This window comes from Sinocyclocheilus rhinocerous, unplaced genomic scaffold, assembly GCF_001515625.1.
Source record: "Sinocyclocheilus rhinocerous isolate Xijiao unplaced genomic scaffold, SAMN03320098_v1.1 scaffold778, whole genome shotgun sequence".
NCBI classification, from domain to species: Eukaryota; Metazoa; Chordata; class Actinopteri; order Cypriniformes; family Cyprinidae; genus Sinocyclocheilus; species Sinocyclocheilus rhinocerous.
The window spans coordinates 964,474-979,141 of NW_015650332.1; the positions used below are offsets into that span (position 1 = coordinate 964,474).

General features: G+C 35.5%; 1 protein-coding gene across 1 annotated transcript in view; it reads left to right on the plus strand.

Annotated features, from left to right (window-relative positions):
• Positions 1-13,817, plus strand: part of LOC107711761 (1-phosphatidylinositol 4,5-bisphosphate phosphodiesterase eta-1-like) — a gene marked incomplete at its 3' end in the record, with an annotated part of 86,721 nt that extends 72,904 nt beyond the window's left edge. Inside the window, exons 11-21 of the mRNA XM_016516809.1 lie at positions 795-902; positions 3,118-3,279; positions 6,055-6,117; positions 7,906-7,991; positions 9,455-9,552; positions 9,749-9,928; positions 11,881-11,988; positions 12,140-12,264; positions 12,356-12,440; positions 12,548-12,694; positions 13,738-13,817. Coding sequence (XP_016372295.1) covers positions 795-902; positions 3,118-3,279; positions 6,055-6,117; positions 7,906-7,991; positions 9,455-9,552; positions 9,749-9,928; positions 11,881-11,988; positions 12,140-12,264; positions 12,356-12,440; positions 12,548-12,694; positions 13,738-13,817 — 1,242 coding nt within the window. The remainder of the gene's footprint in view (positions 1-794; positions 903-3,117; positions 3,280-6,054; positions 6,118-7,905; positions 7,992-9,454; positions 9,553-9,748; positions 9,929-11,880; positions 11,989-12,139; positions 12,265-12,355; positions 12,441-12,547; positions 12,695-13,737) is intronic.
• Between the last annotated feature and the right edge of the window lie 851 nt (positions 13,818-14,668).

The following is a 14,668-nucleotide window of genomic DNA, read 5'->3' on the forward strand; positions in this document are numbered from 1 at the left end:
TTGCACGCGCAAAAGAGAAGGTCTGCACACATCCAAAAACATATTTTAAATGCAAAATTAATTTCCGTGCACTCGAAAGACTTTTTTCTTTGTGAAACGAACATTTTCTCCACAAACTCAGATCGCGCGCGTGCAAAATGCACTTTTGTGTGCTCAAAATATGGTCTTTCGCGCGCAGAATTGTGGCAGAAATGTAAGCCCATATGTCAGCTCCCTCCGCCAGACGAGAGCACTCATCCTGTGTTCCTGCAAACTCTGGAGGTCAAAAGCATGGGGATTGATTTTCCCTCCAACTTGTCCCTCCACCAGCAACTCTTATTTCCCACTAGCCCTCACACAAATGTGTTTGTGAGAGAGACCGACAGACAAGGAGGAGACAAGTGTCTGTGTTTGGAGTTTTAGGTTTAATGTGGAAACCTAAACTTAGGTTCTCACTTTCACCCATTACAGGTGAAAGTGAGTTGTCTATCTTATCAGGAATGAAATGACAGGGTTACTAACTCAAAACTAAAATAAAACATTACATTTCAGGCTTTTTTTTTTAAAGAAAATGTTTTTTCATTGGCCGTAAGACTGCATACTACACTTCTCTTTCACCTGTGGCCAGCAGTCATTAGTATGGATTCAATTCTAGTATCAATATCTGAGGTGCTGTGTCAACACAAACGGGCTCTAAGGTGCTGTCGATAGTTTAAAGAGATGTGAAACACTATCTAACACTCAATAATGGGGTTGTTTGCTGACAAATACTGTAAGAAAGGATTATGGAAGCATTCATCTTTTCTTGTCTATAGGGGAAGCGTCTTCCTCTGTACTTGTCTGCAGATGCTGAAGAGGGTGAGGTGTCTGATGACGACAGTGCTGATGAGATTGAAGATGACTTCAAGCTGAAGAATAGCATGGTAAGACTGTAACACACACCGATCAGGATTGAGCACACACATATTTATACACACCCAGCAGAGTGATTTCATTCATATTTTGAACATCAAAATATCAATGTTAACGTTTTACAACTTTACAGTATCGCTGCACTGCTCTGACACAGTCCTATAATAGGACTGTCATTCAGGATTAAATAATGGAGAAACCTGTTCAATAAAACCCTTTACTAAAACTAATTATTTATTTATATGTAGAAGAGTATATAATAAAAAATCCTTATGTGTGGCACTCCTCTATCATTTTGCGTCCAGATAAGTAGTAAACATTTCTAATCTGTCTGTACATTGATATTGTATGTATCAGTGTCAATCCAAATGTACAAAATGCAACTACACAAATACCTTATTAAAATTACAAATAAGATCATGCTGCACTTTTAAATGTTATGTTTTTCACTTTTCCACTACTCAAGCTGTTGTTTCCCTTTTTCCATGTGTTGCTATGCCACCTTCTTTTTCACACGTTATCACCTCCTCTGCATCTCTCTCTGCTTCTATGAAAATCTCTCAGTTTTGATGCAGCCAGTATTTTGTCTGGCTGCTTCCTCACACCATTCTGGCTCACAGTGAGCTGTTGGTGTCAGTCTCTAAAAGCCGATCAATCACAGCCCGAACCCCTGGCGAGCTTCTGTTTGTGTGGAAACACCTCTATATAGGCAGCGGAAAGTCTTTGTGTGACAACTTGGCCATTTGCCAAAAGATCCATCCAGCAGCGCTGCCATTAACAGAGTCTCCTTTACAATCAGTCCAGCGATTTTGTCCAGATTTTGATGCTGGATATTTAACACATTCATTTATTTTTCCCAGACTCATTTATTAATAACAAATTGGTTTCCTATGTAAGAATTTTTTGTCTTCTTTAATGAAGAATGCTTTAATAGCATTTTTATGTATCCTTGCAAAATATTCATGTTGCTTTGTTAGGAGTAATTCATGTTTAATGATCCACTCAGACAAGTCAGTCTTTTGAGCCAATTTAAAGTTTTTTATGCTTCATCTCATTACATGCCTACTTAAATGTGTCAGGAAATGCAAGAAACACACTGCCTCTGCTGTATGTTGAGGGCCATTATGGCTGCTTTTTCTGAGGACAGATTTTAAATTTTCCCGTTCAAACAAAAAACAGAACTGAACCTCTTATTTGCATAATTGGCTTTTATAATACTTAGAACTCATCCTTTATTGCTCTCTCAGATCAGTATGCCAGGCTTTGATTTTTTATAAAATGACTCATGAATAGCCATTGAAATTAAGAGAGAGAGAACACACATCGATTAGGCCTCTTTCACACCGTGCAAGCAGTGCATATTTATTTTGGTACTCATAATAAAAAGTTACAGAATTCATATTGCATGTGTACCCCTGTAAAAAATTGAGTACTTTAAAAAAAAAGAGTACTTATTAAGGAAATTATACTTTAGAAAATGCAACTGAATGTTATGTTTTCAGAGAGTTGGATTTTAAATGCCATTAAATTAAAAGTAAGGACTGTAAGTACATATTTATATGTAATTTCATAATTACAGGTATTGTCTTTGTAATATGATTAAGGTGAACAGCTGAATGCATTTATGGTAAACTAAAATGAAATACTTTACTTTGCTTTAGAATGTTAGTCAGAGGTCAGACTTTACAGCACGACAAAAGATTATTAGAACATAATGATTTAAATATTGGACATTATTAAAAAGTGCAGCTGAGTGATTACTTTTAAGTAAACTTAAGTGGTTTGCAGTACTTCGATGATTTGAAGTATACTAAAAGTTCACATTCAGTAGTTTTAAAAATACTTATTTTTCACAAGGGTAAGCATCATTTTTCTGCATAGCAAAAGTGTACATGGAAGAAAAGTTTCAGTGTTGAGCCTGTTTTTGTCATAGTCATTCGAAAACACATTGAAAATGATCTATAAACCTGTTTATCAAGGGTTTTATGAAGCAACATAAACAAATTTTTTGAGGAAAAAAGGAAAGAGAAAAGTTTGTATCAAGCTTGATGCAAGATAGAGTTTCTGTTCTGTAAATCTGATTTATTAAGGCAGTTAAGAAGTTTATATCTTAAGTTTGCTTTGCGAAGTTCTTCCTAGAAATAATATATGCTATTTTCTTTATTATGCTCTTAAAAAGATTACTTATAAACTGCAGATTTTGACACTCTACTTACTGAATTTCAGTCCAATGGGTCCAGTCAGCAGCAGGTGGAGTCCCACATCAGGAAGAAACTAGACTCACTGATGAAAGAGTCTCAAATCGGGGACAAAGAGGACACGGACAGTTTCTCTATCCGAGCGCTGCTCCGTGCCACCCATGAGGGCATCCAAAGAAACCTGCGCAAGGTAAAGTAGCTCTAACTGTGATTCTACATTCTGAAGTCTGTGTGGTCTCCAAATTCTGTGTAAAGATATAATGTTGCATGAAGCAGCACTTAAAACAACAAGATACAAACCCATTTCAGCCCCTACTGAAATAGGCAGCTCTAAAGAATGAAAGAAAGAAAATGGAAGAATTAGAATACCTAATCACTGCGCACACATTAGTCTTGCAATCCAGAAAAAGACATGGAGCATCCCTTAATTAGCATTCGTTCAGCCTCTTTTCTTGCCCTATTATTAGACTTTGCACTCTCTAAACATTCATTTTGATGTGCCGTTTGTAACGGACAGAGGGATTTTCTCTCCCCTCCTGTGTTCCTGCATAATATTTATGAAAAAAAAAAACCTGAGAGCTGTTTGAGTGAGCGCAGAAATTAAGAGTCTGTCTGGAGATGATTTTAAATCAATGTTGTGTTAATTTTATGCATCTCTGACCGCGTGTCCACAAATACTTATTTGAACAGATTTTGACACTCAAGTCTTTGTGTTAGAATTAGATACCTTTTAAAGAAACAGTTCAATCATAACTGGGAATGAATTACGGATATTGAACGGATATTGTTTTTTTAAGGACTTGGAATATAGTCAATGGCAAGGGCGTTTCTAGGCATAGGCCAGGGGTCCTCAACTCTCGCCCTCGAGGTCCAATTTACTGCATATTTTCACTCCAACCCTAATCAAACACACCTGAACAAGCTAATCAAGGTCTCCAGGATTGCTAGAAAGTTGCAGGCAGGTGAGTTTGATCAAGGTTGGAGCTAAACTCTGCAGGAAAGTGGATCTCGAGGGCCAGAGTTGAGAACCTCTGTCATAGGCAGACAAGATGGTTGACTGGGGTGCCAAGAGGGCGCCAATGAGCACCCCAACACCCCCTGCATTTTAGCAAATAATTTGTGACCCGTGCTGGCAAAATGAGTCAGAATGCACGGAATGTCTAATTTTGAGTGTGAACACACTAATTTTTTATCAAACAATAAAAGAAAAGATAGCTGCTCTTGATTGAACTGCTTTTGTAGTTTTAATAGTCAGTGTATTTGTAATGAACACACTGAAGTGATTTTTAAATTTGATTATTTGTTTTTCTTACTTGAATGCTTTTGTTTAGATGTAAAATGAAAAAGTAATGGACTAGGCCTATTTGTTTCTTTCTTATATTTGTTCTACTGTTGTTGATTTTTGTGCATTTGCTCTTATTTTAATAACAAGGATAAAATAAAATATAAATGCCTATATTGTGATTATTAATATAGTAATTAATATTAAGAAAGGAAGTGGATGAAACAATGCAATGTTGCTAGGTGATTTTGCTTTGAAACCTTCAGAAAACTTCAACTTGATTTTTCTCAGAACTGACTTTGCTGACTTCGTCGACTTCAAAAGTGGATCTCGAGGGCCAGAGTTGAGAACCTCTGTCATAGGCAGACAAGATGGTTGACTGGGGTGCCAAGAGGGCGCCAATGAGCACCCCAACACCCCCTGCATTTTAGCAAATAATTTGTGACCCGTGCTGGCAAAATGAGTCAGAATGCACGGAATGTCTAATTTTGAGTGTGAACACACTAATTTTTTATCAAACAATAAAAGAAAAGATAGCTGCTCTTGATTGAACTGCTTTTGTAGTTTTAATAGTCAGTGTATTTGTAATGAACACACTGAAGTGATTTTTAAATTTGATTATTTGTTTTTCTTACTTGAATGCTTTTGTTTAGATGTAAAATGAAAAAGTAATGGACTAGGCCTATTTGTTTCTTTCTTATATTTGTTCTACTGTTGTTGATTTTTGTGCATTTGCTCTTATTTTAATAACAAGGATAAAATAAAATATAAATGCCTATATTGTGATTATTAATATAGTAATTAATATTAAGAAAGGAAGTGGATGAAACAATGCAATGTTGCTAGGTGATTTTGCTTTGAAACCTTCAGAAAACTTCAACTTGATTTTTCTCAGAACTGACTTTGCTGACTTCGTCGACTTCAAACAGGTGTAGCTCAGTCATTTTTCGTCCGATTCCAGCAAATCATATATCATTTTGAAAGTATTTTAATGTACTAATTTTATATATTTTTATATACTAATATTTTGTATACAAATTTTTATATACTATTTAAAATTAGTATATATATATATATATATATTCAAATGTTATCAGAAATACAATTATTTAGTGTTTACTGAAATTATATAATTTTTAAATGAATGACAGCATCAGCAATATAATGCATGATTTAGTAAACTAGTAATGATTTCCACAACCAAAGCTTTTTTTTTCCCTTAAATTTGTTAATTTATTAATTTAATTTACTTAATTTTATTTAATCCACAGAATGTTGCAAAACTTCTTTTTCTTCCATTCAACAATACATCTTTCATTATTTATTTAAATGTAAATGCATTATTTAAATGCATTACTTATTTCAATGTAAATGTATTTTTATTCAAAACATCTTGCAATTAGTATTTTAAAAAACAAAAATCAATATGAACCAATAGGGAATAATGTAGGGCACCAAAATGGTCGGATACGACCCTGGTCCATGAGTCATATGGAGCACTTTTATGCCATTTATGATGTTTTTTGTCCTTTTTGAAGCTTTGACAGACCCTGGTCACAATCTACTTTTTTTTAAACAACTAAATAGCAGCTTAGACATTTTGTTAAACATCTCATTTTGTGTACTATGCATTTTTTTATTATCTGTGAAATTATTATAATATATTGTGTGTGTGTCTTCCAGAATTCCAAAGATGGAATGAAGAAATCCCAGAGCCGCTCCTTCATTAGCAACCTGAAACACAAGGTCAGAATAAAGACAATCTTTTTCTGTCTTTCTCCCTCTCTCTCGCTCTTTCTTTCCTTCTCTTTCTCCATTTTCTCTGTCTCTGTTGCAGAATCAGGACTATCCTGTTTCCTGTCATCTTTGTGTGTCTGCAGTCTCAAATGTTACACAAATGTGTACTTTTTGCTATCCAGAGGCAGAGAGATTTAAAGAACAATCGCTATTGATTGATAAAAGCATGGAACAGATCATAAAGATGTTTCAGTCCTTCTAATCAGTTATCTGATAGACTTTGAGTATGTTTACATGCACGTTCTTAAACCGATTATGCTTAATAAGCCATTGTCATATAAACACGGTAACCCGTTTTTTTTTTTTTTATCAGAGTAAGGTCATAAACGGTGTAAGCATAAACTGGTCGACACAGGTAGTTTTTTGCCTCTTACCACGATTTCGCGCGGCATGTAAACGCAATAACCCGCTTTCTGTCGGCTATGTGATACGTGACAGGAATGCATCATTAGTGCAGATTTAAGCGCATCTAGACAGAGCAAACATTTTGCAGTAAAGAAAGAAGGAAATATATCACAAAAGCAGACTCTTTCATGACATGAAAATGATTAATGTTCTCATCTCGTGCAGCAGAAGTAGAAGTGGTTCAGTCAAAACGCTGCATTTATAACTACATGAGAGGATAATATGAGCTGTAAGTTTCACGCTCTCATGTTACAAGCTTTATTTAACATCACAACTGACAAACACATGGAGTACTTGCAGTCAGATACGCAAATGTTTATATTTTGACGTCACTAAAGGGAATTAACCTGATTTATTAATAAAGTCATGTAAACACAGCTTACTTGCGTTGTCAGGTTACTGATGTGCATGTAAATGAGGAAACCTGGTTATTTTAATACGCTGATATTTGTGCTCATAGTGCTCATTGCTGCTCTCAGAACAGTGCCAGCAGGCAAATATACTTTTGAGTCTCTTTTATTTTAAGCATATATTTACTGAATTCATACATTGGTTAAACACACCTGTTGACTTGATATCTGATATCGATTTATCCCTCAAGATCACATATGATTGTATACACGGATAATGACAGCTCTGAGCTCATTCTCAGGCATTCTCATGTTTCGTCCTGTGCATAAAAACTCGCTGAACACATTATTAATCTCCATCTCGTATATTGTATCTGGTTGGTATGTAATTCAACACCGCAATAGCAAATCAATGAAGTGAGTAAACAAGGCTTGCGGTCGCATCACCATAAGTTTGATCGTCAGCTATTGTATTGGGCTGTCTAAACTTTATTGATTTTGTATTAAAATGCAATCAGGGCTGTCAGAGTTATGTTGCGGTTTCTCGTCTCCTGTAGATCGCATCTGTCTTCTCTGTCATTGCTACAGGAAGCAGGCAGGCACGCCTCTCGTTTGCGCATGATATTTCCTCCCACTCTCGACATTTGTCTTTGCATGTGTGTTTATGAGGTCTCAAAGGTTCTTCTTTTGTTCGTTAATGAGCCAAAAGCCTGTAATTACTCTAGCAGTTATACACGGCTCCTCGTGGCCCTAAAAAAGTTACATGATTGGGACACTAGTCACGTCTGACATGTATTAATCCTTGCTTACACACAGACTCATGTGGTTATGTTAAGTATGCCCTTTAAAACAGGCCAGAGCTATTCTATTCCTCTCTGTTGTGTGTAGGAGGAATTTCATTACCTCCCATCCAAAGCAAAGGAGTAAACATTCGCTCCATGCACTTATTTAGCTTGCTGTGCGTTTGTGTGTGTTTCCACAGAGGCACTCCAAATCAAGGCTGAAATGTCAGAGTGTTGAGACAGACGATGACGGGCAGCAGGAGCCATCAGGTGGACAGTTTAACAGGTGTGACTGTATTTATGTCAGCTTTTTTGATGGTTTTTAAATTATTAGATTGCTTTTTACATTTCATTTTAGAATTTTCTAAATACCTCATTTACAATTAACCAGTAACGATGGCAAAGCTGATTTTTTTTCAGCAGCCATTGCTCAAGTCTTCAGTGTCACGTGATACTTCAGAAATCATTCTAATATGCTGATTTGGTGCTTTAGAAACATTTTCTGAAGAGGGACAAGCACAGGGCACTATGTTAACAAAAGGTATCACTCCACCACTGCGATTCAGACTTTTGAATCAGTTCTTCATTTCATCATTATTTAATGATTATTGCTACCATGATTGCTAGAAAAGGTGTAAAAACATATACAATTCTAATTACCACCCGCGTTAATTGGCAAATAGACCTGAGTTTTTTTAATAAGTCACTACGATCTACTGTATAATGAGCCTAATTTGCATTGCAGGCGAGTTTGTGCTGAAAAGGTTTACATTGAAATGCATTGAAATAATCGCAAACATGTGGTACAACTGTTTCGTAAATTCACCTCATAATATGGCAGTCATGAAGAGATTGTTAGCGTCTTATGTTAATGAGAATTTGCCATCATTTGCATGCTTAATGGGCTACATTAACACCATGAGGAAAGTCATTTGTAATGAAACCATCACTCTGCAAGGGGCTTTTCTTATCTTTATTTTCACACTGATTTCCTAGTCTAGACATACATGTGCAGTAAGGATGCAGTGAATGATTAAACATGATGCTGTTAGCGTTTGAGCTAATATTTGCATTTCAAACATTTCAAACTGCATGTGAAGTGTTTTAAGATGCATTCAATAATCAGTTATGAGTACATTTTCATTTGTTTATAGTATATTTGAGAGCAGTTTGGGGTTGGTAAGATTTTTTTAATGTTTTGTTATGCTCACCAAAGCTGCATTTATTTGAATAAAAATGCAGTAAATATTGTGAAATATTATGACAACTTAAAATACCTGTTTTCTATTTGAATATATAACATGTAATTTATTCCTGTGATTGCAATGCTGAAAATTCAGCAGCCATTACTGCAGTTTTCAGTGTCACATGATTCTTCAGAAATCATTGTAATATGCTAATTTGTTGCTCAAGAAACATTTCTTATCATTATCAGTGTTGAAAGTCATAGTGCTGCTTAATAGTTTGATGTAAACCGTATTACATTTTTAATTCTATACTGATTAATAAAATGATTTTTGCAGAACATTGTTCTTTTTATGTACTTGTAGTCCATTTGTGTTTGTTTTTATCCATTAAGGTTGTATCTCTGTTGTGTTGGTCTTTGATGTAATTTCCTGTAAAATAAGCTATTTCTTTAGTCACCGTTCCTTCTTATCTTTGTACTGTGTATCTGACCTGGAGCATGCCATTACATCTAATAGCCAGATGTTTCACAAACTGCCTATATTTTGCTGTGTCTCTTTGTAGAGGTGGAAGGAGAAGGAAAACGATAAAGCTGAGTAGAGATCTATCAGATCTGGTGGTGCTCACCAACTCTGTGGCCTCTCAGGAGTGTTTAGATGAGGGTGAGAAATTTTCCTATTCTACCATATCTGATTATTGATCCCTGCTGTCAAGGCTTTGCAATATAGATGTTTAAAAAATAGCTTTCACTATAAAAATATGCCGTGAATGATGTCAACCCACCAATTTCCATTTTCCAGCAAAGGCTGTTTCAAGAACATGCATCTAACCCAAGCTTTCTTGCACCTTCTTTCTCAGGATCGCCCTATAATGTTCTGTCGTTTAGTGAGACACGAGCTCAGCACCCCTTGCACCATCGATCTGAGCGCTTCTTGACTTTCAACCAACGACAGCTCTCTCGGATCTATCCCTCTGCCTACCGGATCGACTCCAGTAACTTTAACCCACAGACGTACTGGAATGTGGGATGCCAACTAGGTGAAGAATGACACACAGACGTCCAAACATTCATGAAATTCACATAGATACAAAGATGCATACATAAAAAAATCTTCATATTTTTTTGCCCATGCATATTTTCAAAGAGAATGAATTGTCTCCCTCATTCATACACTTTGTATATTGACAAACAGTCATTATTGTAGAGTATATCACAGAATGCTTACAAAAAACAAATATCAATATTAATGTGCTAAACATTTCATTTTATTATGTATCTTATATGACAGTGGGTACACTTGTCTAAGCGACAAGCATTCTGTTATGCATATTCAGGATCCATCCATAAAGAAACTTGTGCAGTTCAATTTCAAATTAGTTTCAGTGATTTTTGTAAGCTCACTAACTGGTATGGTGTGTAAAAATTTAGATCCATAAAATCAAAATTGCCAAATGCAGCTATGACCCAGTTGACCCTCTGACCCTACTTTGTCAGTGTATGCGCACATGCTGTGTGTTTTAGCAGTCCCCTCTGTAATGCCATACTGTATGTTCCCTGCTGCGCATACCATCTGGGTCTTGGTTGTGCAGACAAATTGACAGGTTGGCCCACTTGTGCAAGTCATGTAAGAAAATGCACATATGCACTTTTCACATGCACACACAAGCACTATTCATGAGAGAGTGACAGAGCCTTTACATACACAAACACACATACAGTGTGGTGCAAAAGTCAGAGCCTATTAGTGAAAGTGCATTAGTTTTGCATTTCTATAATTTACAGTGGTGGCCAAAATTATTAGAACACTGGTATTTTCACCAGCTAAAAAAATAGTTTTCTTTTGCTGTAGTGTCAGTAGGAAAAATCAGTTTATTTCCAAACATTAATTTTGCCATTAATTGTAATAATCCAGTGAGTCTGACAACAGCCAGTGCTATTCACAGAGATCTGATCTGATCATCATCCAGTCTGTCTGGAATTACATAAAGAAACGTAACAAACTGAGACAGACTAAATCCAGAAGAACTGTGGTAACATCTCCAAGATGCTTCAAGAAACCTACTTGCAAAGCTACAGTACTGTTAAAGTTTTAGGCACTTGTGTAAAAATGCTGTAAAATGAGGATGCTGTCAAAAATAATGTCATGAATAGATTTGCGTTATCAATTAACTTCTATTAACTAAATTAAACATTGCATCCTTTGAGGATGCTGTCAAAAATAATGTCATGAATAGATTTGCGTTATCAATTAACTTCTATTAACTAAATTAAACATTTGGTGTGAGCATCCTTTGCGTTTAAAGCAGCTTTTGCCCAATAGGTGCACTTGCACATAGTTTTTCAGGTAGCTTTGCAGGTAGGTTTCTTGAAGCATCTTGGAGACGTTGCTACAGTTTTTCTGGATTTAGTCTGTCTCAGTTTGTTCTGATCTATTGTAGAAATATAATATATAACTCAGTGTTCATTTTACATAATACTATTTCTTTTTTTTTCATACAATTTTAAGCATTTTGAGTGTGAATGATGAAGCAGCTAACAGAAAAGAAGCAGTGATGAATTATATAGACAAGAAGAAAGAGGGTGAAAACATAAAGTAAATCAGAAATTAAACCAGGACCAAGACAGAAAAAGATGCAAAAGGTGATGCAGAAGCAAATGCAGATGTGTGTGTGTGTGCCATCATAAGGGTCCAATAAACAAGAGTAAATTGGAACTTGTGGAGCCACAGCTGAGTTCTGCCCCCTGATTGTTTATTTAATAAAATGTTTACCAGTCCATGATAAAACCTCATAGTTTGTTAGCCATACCGTTTATTTAGCTTTACACAGCTGAATAAATACATGGAATTATTTGGTTGAAAAACAAAATCCTGAATAAATGAAGGAAGGATGGAAAGATCGAAGGAAATAAAGAAAAATGGACTAAAAAGTAAGGTAATAAAGTTTTGGAAAATAGAATGAAGGTTTTTTTTTTTTTTTTAAACTGACAGTGGCTTTAAACTACCAGACTGATGGCCGTATGATGCAGCTGAACAGAGCCAAGTTCATGGTGAATGGAGTCAGTGGCTATGTGCTCAAACCTGGCCCAATGTGTAAAGGTACACTTGTGCATTCAAAACACTGGTACATCACAATATGTATACCACTCTGTCACTAAAGACTTAACTGTAAGAATTACTTAACACTTAAGTGTCAAGTAATTCTTCAGTTACTCTAGGTATTGTGTTGGACTCTGAAAATCTATTCCAGGCTCCTTCAACCCACTGAATGATGATCCGCTTCCTGCAAATCCGAAGAAACAGTTGGTGATAAAAATCATTAGTGGACAGCAGCTGCCCAAACCTCCCGATTCAATGCTGGGAGACCGTGGTGAGGTAAGCAGGTGACACCTAAGAGTACATTTCCAATCGGATTCAGAGTTGAAATGCAGTTAATACATTTGACGTTCGTGGACTTCATCCATAGATCATTGATCCCTTCGTTGAAGTGGAGATTATTGGTCTTCCGGTGGACTGCTGTAAAGAACAAACCAGAGTTGTGGATGATAATGGTACAGCTTTGTTCTCATGTGTCCAGGGATTTGTTGAATTTATTTGAACAGAAATACAGTTTTGGGGCATTAACACTTGTTAACTTTTTGTGTGATCGTTAATGCAGGATTTAACCCTGTGTGGGAAGAGACTCTGTCTTTCACACTTCACATGCCCGAGGTGGCTCTAGTACGCTTCTTGGTTTGGGATCATGACCCCATTGGACGAGACTTTGTGGGCCAGAGAACCGTAGCTTTCAGCAGTCTTATGCCAGGTATGAGAAATTCTATTTGTGGGTGTCTCTTCAACTATCGGTACTTTTGGACCTGTGGACCTTTAAATGAAATTAAACGGTTTCAACACGTTTCAAATACAATAGTGTATTTAATTTGTCCACTAAAAATGTCCATCAGTAGATATACATGCAATCTTTTTTTTTTTCGGAACTGTTATTTTTGTTTTTTTCTGAATCAATAAATAATGTTAAAATTGTATAATATAATTAATTACAAAATATTTTCACATTGTGCCAATATTGCAGTTGAATGAAAATAACATTTTCTGTTCACAATTGATATTTACCTTTCATCATCATCACAATCATGTTGGTTGCTGTTTGTGTAAAAATATATTGTACATTATATAAATCAATTATATACATTTTAATTAGTTATTTTTATACATATATATAATGGCTTAATTATTTGTTTGTTGTACTTTATGAAACATTATTATATATTATATAATCCAATTATATAGATATTAATGAATTATTTTTATATAATACGTTTATTTATTTATTTTAACCTTCATGTAACAAAATTCCAAAACTGGTGTAATAAATTCAGCCATGGGACATAAAAGTGCCTGTAGTTTAAGAAACAGCTATGTATGTTAAGTGTCACATTATCAGCTGATTAAATAACTGATATAATCCGATTAAAAAGACAAAAAAAGACCATGAGGAGACTGAGATAAACTGAGATGAAGAGCTAAAGAACTAAGGGTCATTAGTAAATAGCATGTAAAGTGTGATAGCAGCAGGTCCCTGTGTCTCGGAGTGGTGTCATGTGAAGCATGTCATTATATTAATGGAGGCCTGAGGTGCTGCCTTTGGACACGTCTGCTGCTGAACTCTCTCTGCCCTCACACGGTCTCACCGAAGGAAGACATGCTTCTGTGCTAAAGCTATGACACCATGTCTTTCTTCCTGTTTTTTTTTTTGTAGTTGCATTTACTCTCTGAATGTTCTCACAAATGCAAATGCCTTTCTTCCATCCCATTTTCAATCATTCCTCCTCTTTTCCACTCCTGCAGGATATAGACACGTTTATTTGGAAGGAATGACAGAGGCATCCATTTTTGTCCATATCACAGTGCATGACATCTATGGGAAGGTGAGCTTATAACTACACAGACAGCAGTACCTAATCAGTCTGATAAAGATCCACAGCCATTTCCACTGGGCATGTTACCAATTTAAATTATATTCACTATTTCTTCATTCATTTAGTAATTAGATCAGTTCCTACCTTAGTAAAAAAGTAATATATTTAAAATCAGGGATTGAAAACAGAAAAAAAAATTTCAAACAGTTCACTCCGAGCAGAATCGATATTTTAACGTTTCTGTTCCTGCGTTCCTCTGTATTATTACCGTTCCGAAACCGGTTCGAGAAGAATAAATACCGGTTAATAACGTTATTATTTAAAAACAAATTTCTTTTTAAAAAAGAAAAGGGAAAAAAAATCTGGTATCTTAACCCGCTGTGCATAGTCACAGCCAATACAGCATTTTGGCCAAATGTAGGCTACTAAATAAAATAAAAAATCTATTAACACTTTAAAGACATTAAAGTATTTTTTAAGATTAAAAATGTTTGCTGCATTGTTAAAAAAATGCTACTTGTATAAGATTGCGTTTTGAGAGTAAAAAAAAAAAACAGCCTAAATCGCGTAGGCTATAGGCTCACGTCGCATTTTATTATTACATTCAGAAATAGGCCTAATGTAGGCTAAAATGCCTATAAAGCAAAATGTTTACAAACATTATAAACACGGATATTAGTTTCTCTCCACAACAAATCCTCTAAAGTTAAGGCTATGCATTTGGGCTATAAAAACTTAAATCCAAAAACTAATTAATTTAAGGTGAAACTAATGCTCTCTTATTCGGCACGAATCCAAATGTTTACATATTCGCTACGTATCTGGATGCTAAAATATTATTTATTATAGGCTAGGCTTTG